The sequence below is a fragment of the Dasypus novemcinctus genome, chromosome 21, assembly GCF_030445035.2.
Source record: "Dasypus novemcinctus isolate mDasNov1 chromosome 21, mDasNov1.1.hap2, whole genome shotgun sequence".
NCBI lineage: Eukaryota > Metazoa > Chordata > Mammalia > Cingulata > Dasypodidae > Dasypus > Dasypus novemcinctus.
This window is the reverse complement of record NC_080693.1, coordinates 59,229,832-59,236,556: the sequence shown is the minus strand read 5'-3', so window position 1 is coordinate 59,236,556 and position 6,725 is coordinate 59,229,832. Positions and strand designations below refer to the sequence as shown.

General features: G+C 56.4%; 1 protein-coding gene across 6 annotated transcripts; it reads left to right on the top strand.

Moving 5' to 3' along the window:
• Window positions 1-285: 285 nt before the first annotated feature.
• Window positions 286-6,719, top strand: ORMDL3 (ORMDL sphingolipid biosynthesis regulator 3). 6 transcript variants are annotated; one of them, XM_004450067.5, is made up of 5 exons: window positions 341-422; window positions 1,333-1,413; window positions 3,644-3,842; window positions 4,599-4,750; window positions 5,151-6,719. In XM_004450067.5, the coding sequence occupies exons 3-5, from the start codon at window positions 3,669-3,671 to the stop codon at window positions 5,284-5,286; spliced, it is 462 nt and encodes a 153-aa protein (XP_004450124.1). In that variant the 5' UTR covers window positions 341-422; window positions 1,333-1,413; window positions 3,644-3,668; the 3' UTR covers window positions 5,287-6,719. The 6 variants fall into 6 exon arrangements, with proteins under 6 accessions (XP_004450123.1, XP_023441798.1, XP_004450124.1 ...); XM_004450066.5 differs by lacking the exon at window positions 1,333-1,413 and having other exon boundaries at window positions 286-422; window positions 3,649-3,842; XM_023586030.3 differs by lacking the exon at window positions 1,333-1,413 and having other exon boundaries at window positions 287-422.
• Window positions 6,720-6,725: the final 6 nt, after the last annotated feature.

Here is a 6,725-nt window from a genome sequence, read left to right as displayed (position 1 = left end):
TCATCTGCAAAACTGGAGCGACGGACGCCGCACTTGAGGGGCACGGACGAAAGGGCAGGATTTATTATGCGCCAAAGTAACACCATCTGATCTTTGTATCATATTCCGGTAGGCATTCGGCGGAGCGGTTCCAGCGAGGTCTTGGCAAGAGCAGGGGGAAAACTACAACTCCCAGGAGGCATCGGGCAGGTCGGCACGGGACAGAAAGAAACTACAACTCCCAGGAGGCATAGGGACGACCGGCCGGCGCGGGGCGATGACGTCGTGGGGGCCGACGCAGGGAGCTGATTCGGCAAGAGCTGCCAGCGGGGTTCCTGCAGCCGCGGGTTGTTACAGCTGCTGTAGCTGCAGCGGCCCCCGCCCCCGCCCCTGCCCCCACCCGCGGGCACCCCTCCCGCGTCCTCCACCTCCTGTCTCGCACGGTGAGTCCAGACCGGCGGCCTCGGACAGGCTTGGGGTCCCCTGGGGCCAGAGGCAGGGGACGGGAGGGGAGTAGGGGCAGCTGGGGAGGCGTCCCGGGCTGGAGGGGAGCGGGGCAGCGTGAGAAGGGACGGAGGGGGTGCATCAGCCGAAAGGGCTCCCAGAGAAAGAATTGGGGGCAAGAGTCGGGGTTGGGGCGTCGGAGAGGGGCGCCCTGACTGAGAATGGGGGAAGGGGAGCAGCTTGGCTTCGGGGATAAAGATTTGGCCACTTCCAGGGCTTGGTGTACGCGGGGACTAGGGGGTGGGGGCTCAGGAACGGGCCAGGCTTGGAGAGCTAGGTCCCAGGCTGGGAATCCGAGCCTGAGGCTCCCCCGGCGGGAGGTCCCATTCAGAAAGCCGCACAACAATAGTGAGGACTCCGCCTCCTCGCTCCTCCCCCTCTCGCGGGTAGTGGGTGGTGGGTTTGCCTCGGGTTTGCCTCGGTTCTCGGGTCTTTCCTCTCCCATCGCGGTCCCGAGCGCTGGACGCTCGGCCAGATTCTGCGAGGTGAGCAACTGCAGCCCTTCGGGGTTTGGAGGGTGGGAGAAATGGATACAGCAGAGTGCTTCCAGCGATTCCCAGCTGGGGTGAAGGCTTGGATGTTTTGCACCTTTCACACAGATTTGCTTAAAGGGCTGCCTTTACTTGGGGGAGGGAATGAAAAGCTCTCAGCTGGTGGCTGCCCTGGGGCATACTCTGGCCTTTGCTTGGGTGTCTGACTGACTGACTGGGCGGGGATTTCGGTTTGTGGAGCCAGGGGGTGGAGAGGGGAGGAGAAGCTAGGAGGGGGAAAAGCTGCTAGCAAGAAAGTGGTTAACAGAATAGAGTTGCTGCAGGCACTGGTTTGAAGTAGGTTATGAAACCACTTCAGGGGCTGGTGCAAGCAGCCACTTGCCAGCTGTGACAGAACTTTTCAGACTCATCTGCGGTGGATTTTACTTCTGAGAGAGGGGTAAGTCAATTGGTTATTTTACTAATGGAAGTGGTATGTACCTTTAATCACAAGAGTGCTTCCCAGTTGTCAGTCTTTTTCTTAGTTTATGGATTTCTTCTGCCTCTTTTTTGGGGGTGGGGTGGGGTTATTTCTTGGCTCTTTCTGTTCTTGGGGCACCTAGTGTTCAGGCTTCTGGAAGAAGCTTCCCAGAGCATCTGCCAGGACTTGGGTCTAGACCCCTCCTACACTAATCAGGTTGGGTGAGAAGCCCTTTTCCGGCTACGGAGGGGTGCTGGGTCTTGTGATCTGGAATTCAACGAGGGTCTTGGCATTCCTGGGCAAAATACTAGGGCGGGCTAGGGGTCGTTCTGTATTCACACCATACTTCTATAGGTCTGGGTTAAGGAGAATGTGGTGGGGACAGCAGTTTTTGGTCAGACTTGGGAAACCTTCTCTTACCCTCAGTCAGTATTAAGTCCCTCAAGCTCTTACTTACCAGTCCTCCCCCACCCCCAGTGGAGGCTTTTATGCAGTAGGTGTCCCAGGGGTTGTGTTAGGGTAACTGAAACCCCAAGGCTCTTGGAAGGTAAACAACGGGAGCCAGCTCTGTTCCTTGGGTTTCTGATCGGCCTAATTATCCAACCTAAGGGGCTGGACTGATGGGCCCTGGGAGCATCGCTTCTTCCAGGGCGTATCCTGGGCCAGCCCACGTTTGTATGCTGGGAGCATAAGTTGTAGTCCACACTTCCCCTGAACTCTCTAAGCTTGGATTTGTCTGATGAAAGGAAACTTGCTCCCTTTCTCTTGGAAATAAAGAAACTGACCCTTGGGAATTCTGGCTCCTGTGCAGTCCCAACTAGGATCCTGGCCAGAGATTGATTACAAATGGGTCTGAGCTGGTTGGCTGCAGCAGGGTGAGGGGAGGTGGCCTTCTGGGCACTCTCAGAATACCTGTGTTTGGGACCCCTTTCTGTATCCCCAGGAAAAATGGAACTGTTCCCACGGCGATGACCTTAGGTCATCGTGAGGCTGGATGTTCCCTCTTATCAGGGAGGTGAGCCAGTACGCTTGCACCTGGCATTCCCACCTCCTGCTCGTCACAGGCCCTCAGGGATCTGCAGATAGCTGAGCTCTGGACCAGGACTGCTCCCTCCCTCCTTCCCTTCTTCGCTTGCCTTAGCCTGTTCTGGGTTGCTGCCACCATTGTTTCCTGGATCTGAAGGGCAGCCCTCCTGGCTCTTCCAGCTGCAGGACTTCTACCATTGGACTGGGCTGGGGGAGGTATGGTGTTAGCTTCTACCTGGAAGCAGATTAGTGCTGAGAAAAGAACTGAGGTGAGGATGGGTGGGGCAGAAAAGACAGGCAGGAGGGAGGCTGGAGGTGTGGTTTTGTGTTCTTGGGAGGAGTGTGTTGATGTGGATTCCTGCTAGCTGTGGGAGCTATAGATGTTAGCCAGGTTCCTTATCCTCATTTCTGCTCTGGTGGGGTGAGGGGCCCTTTTCCATGGGTGGTTTGGCAGCAGAGTGGGTGGCATCACAAGGGTTAGCCTGAGTGACTGCCAAATGGGTAAAGCATCTGGATGGAGCCTTCCAGGTCTGGGCAAAGGTTGTCTCTGTTCTTTTGTTTTCTTCTGCCTTCTCACTCTTTCTTTCTCCCCTGTCAGTCCTCCTGGGTCTGGGTTGGGAGAAACCCAGGATTGGAGAATTAGGGGAGGTTGGTGGAAGTGATGACAGCAAAAGATTTCATCCACTGCTACCAGTGCCCCAAAGGTCCCACCTCCTTTTACTCCCTCTTATGGTCCTCAGCATGACAGTCCAGCAGGGGTTGTGCTGAGTGAGAATTCTTAGAGGGACACAATCCTTGTCCCCTCTGCTTCATGGGGAGAGGGCCTTCATGGAAATGCTTTGGGGGATGGGTTTGGGGGTTAAGCATTGATTTCTCTGCTCTGGGGCTGGATGCCTCTTGATGACCTAGCCTTCCAAGCATTTCCAGTGCCTGCAGGAGCACTGTCCCAGTGATGGGATGAGGGGTGGGGCCTGCCCGTGTTTATCCCATCCTGGCAGCGGGAAATGAGTAAACAGAGCTAAGTCCACATGGACTTTCTCCTGCCTTCTTGCTTGAGAATCTAGACAGTGGAACTGCGTGGAGTTCTGAGGGAGAGAAGAGCCTGCCTCCTCGCAGGATTTGGAGGTTGTGAGGGGGCAGAGAAAGTGGCACAACCTGTCTCACCTGTGCTGCTTGTTTGCAGAACAGCTGCGGAGAGGGGCAGCAGGATGAATGTGGGCACGGCGCACAGCGAGGTGAACCCCAACACACGGGTGATGAACAGCCGTGGCATCTGGCTGTCCTATGTGCTGGCCATCGGGCTTCTCCACGTGGTGCTGCTCAGCATCCCCTTCGTGAGCGTCCCTGTCGTCTGGACCCTCACCAACCTCATCCACAACATGGTGAGGGGGTGCCTGCCGCCCACCCTGGCCGGGTTGGCTACTCTTTGTCGGAACTGAGGGATAGGAGGAGCCCACAGACATGGGCCAGGTGGCAGGGTGAGGCACTGACAGCATCAGTTGCCAGAGCCCAGACCCAGCTCTCATCTCTCTGCCTTACTTCCCTTCCTGAGTTTCAGGCCTTTGCACTCCTATAGGAGGAATAAAATCTGCAGATTTGTCCACAGCTCCGGCATGAGGTAGTTTTCAAGTCAGGAAGAAAGGCCAAAGAGAGTCAAACCAAGGGCCTCAAAGAGTCCTGGTGCCCAGCTCAGTGCAGAAGTGTACCTTTCCCAAGTCAGGAGCTCAAACCATTTTCCACTCTTGCCCCTCTTTGCTCCCTCATCTCCTGCTATCTTATTCCCTTTGGGTGGACAGGTGGGAGTCCAGTTTCTTTGCCAAGAACACTTCTCCTTCCAGCTGCACAGGGAGGGTGCAACCTGGTTGAGGCAGGGTAGGGGGCAGGCACCTACCCAGTCTGGGACTGACTTCTTCCTTGGGCGCTCTCCTGCCAGGCCTGTCCTCTCAGCCTGTTGGTCTCCTTCATTCTCCTGCCAGGCTCCGGGCTGCTCTGTTCTGACCTCCAGCCTACATCTCACTGCCTAGCAGAGGGAGGCTGCAAATTACCCAGGACCCCCTTGTGTCTGTGGCTAGGGTGCAGGAACTGAACTGGAGAGCCTTTTGCCTTTTGTTTCCTCTAATGAAGGCCGCTTTCTCCAGGGTATGTACATCTTCTTGCACACGGTGAAGGGGACACCTTTCGAGACCCCGGACCAGGGCAAGGCAAGGTTGCTGACCCACTGGGAGCAGATGGACTATGGGGTCCAGTTCACCGCCTCTCGCAAGTTCTTGACTATCACACCCATCGTGCTGTGAGTGCTTTGGATGAAGGAGGGCATAGCAGGCAGGCAAGGCCTGGGAGACCCTGGGGCCCAGCCGGGCTTGAACTCTTCCCCTGCTCTGGCCCGTGGGGTAGGGAAGAGCTGAGGCAAGGAATTTGGAGTATCCATGGGTTTTACACTGGACTCAGCCCTTGGGCCTCTCTGGTCTTGTCTTCCCTCAAATGGGGCTTCTTCCCTGTTAGTGAGGTTAGCCCCCAGGCCATGGCGGGGATGAGTTGAGGGGGCTGGTTCGGGAGAGGGGGCTCTTTAGCCTGGGAGATCATGCCACCCCACTTCTTGTTGGGGAGGGGGGTCTCGCAGAACACCCAGGGAATGAGGGAGGAAGAAGTCCAAACAGAGTCTTAACTCTCTCCCAACTTTCCCCGCTCAGGTACTTCCTCACCAGCTTCTACACCAAGTACGACCAGATCCATTTCATCCTCAACACAGTGTCCTTGATGAGCGTGCTCATCCCCAAGCTGCCCCAGCTCCATGGAGTCCGGATTTTTGGAATCAATAAGTACTGAGAGTGCAGCCCCTCTCCCTGCCCAGGATGGCAGGGTAGGGGTACAAGGCCTGTGCTGGATGCTGAAGACACAAGGAGCCTCTGGACACTGCCAGAGATGGGAGTTGAGCCTCTGGGCCCTAGTTTAACCCCGGGCTTCCCCCAGTAGCCGACTTGGAGTAGCTTAGAGTGGGGATGGGGTGGGTCCTCGGGCTCTGATTCTTCTGATTTTTTATGCTCTTTTCCTTTTGCCTTTTGAATAGAGACTCCCTGGGGGTAGTCATAGAGTGGACTGGGCCCCTGGGCTGAACATGGACCCATGACGTTGGGACAGGAGACCAGGGGAACTGCCTACTCCCAAGCTTACCCTCAGGCGGCCGAAGCACTTTAACCCCTTCAGGGAGAGCAGAGGGGATGACGGTACAGCTTCTAGATTGTTTCACTTTAATTCTTAAGTCTCTAGGATGGCACTCAGTGTGTGCTTATATGTATGAGAGCAAGTGTGTGATGCGGCCTCATTCCTCTGGGCAGAGCACTCACTCTCCAGTCCAAGGCACATGTGGGGATTGGGTGGGGTTGGGGAGGGTAAGGAGAGGGAGAGGGGTGCTGGGGCTGGGGGTGGATGTCCTGTTCCCAGAGGTTTGGGAGCCAGGCTATAGCCATCCTGGCTTTGATGGTGGGGTGGGGGCAGGGGGCGTGTGGAGGGATGGTGAGTTGAGGTTTAAAAGAATGGGACCTCATAGCAGATTGGTGGGAGGGAGGGAATGGGACGGAAGCCAGGCCCATCCTCATCGTTTGGGATATGGGCAGGGAAAGGAGCAGGCTTGGAGGGTTAACTGACCCGCAGCGTGGCGGTGGTAATAGGGAAGGGAGGCTGCTGCGGGTTGGAAGCTGCTGGGTTGGCTTGAGGAGGTGGAGCTGCGTGAAGGAGGCCTGTGAGTTGTACTCACTAGCCCAGTTTGACACCGCAGTGGTGTGAGGAGAGGGGGAATCTGGGACAGAAATGATGGGTCGCAGGGTCCCCTCCTCAGCCCCTCTCCTCATAACCTTGAACAGTCTAGCATGGGGGCAGGGCCTCTCGTGTGGCGTGCGCATGCGGAACGATGAACCCGCCCTCCGTGGGGCTCATGGGCTGTGGCGCCCCAGCACTGCTTCTCAAGCAAGGCAATGGAAGGAGCAAGGAATGGCCTGCAGGGGCCTGGAGCCTGAGCACAGGCCTGGAGAGGAGCCTTCTCTCCCCAGTCTGACCCAGGTTTCTGTGTTTCTTTTGAAAAGGCCTGACAGAGGAGTGGAGGTTATTCGCCCAGCTTTCTGCTTCCTGGGCCCCCACACCCCCAGCCTTGTTTCATAGGGAACTTTCATCTTGAAATCTTTCTAAGCAACGTGTGAATAGGATTTTTACTCCCTTTGTACAGTATTCTGAGAGAGGCAAATAAAGGGCAATGTGTTCCTGTTTCCCCC

Excerpts from the sequence above, each read along its gene's own strand:
- ORMDL3 (XM_071210646.1), top strand. The coding sequence starts at position 2,403 with ATGACCTTAGGTCATCGTGAGGCTGGATGTTCCCTCTTATCAGGGAG. Across the intron at positions 2,450-3,643 it reads TGTTCCCTCTTATCAGGGAG|AACAGCTGCGGAGAGGGGCA; the intron begins GTGAGCCAGTAC and ends GCTTGTTTGCAG. Across the intron at positions 3,843-4,598 it reads CCAACCTCATCCACAACATG|GGTATGTACATCTTCTTGCA; the intron begins GTGAGGGGGTGC and ends CGCTTTCTCCAG.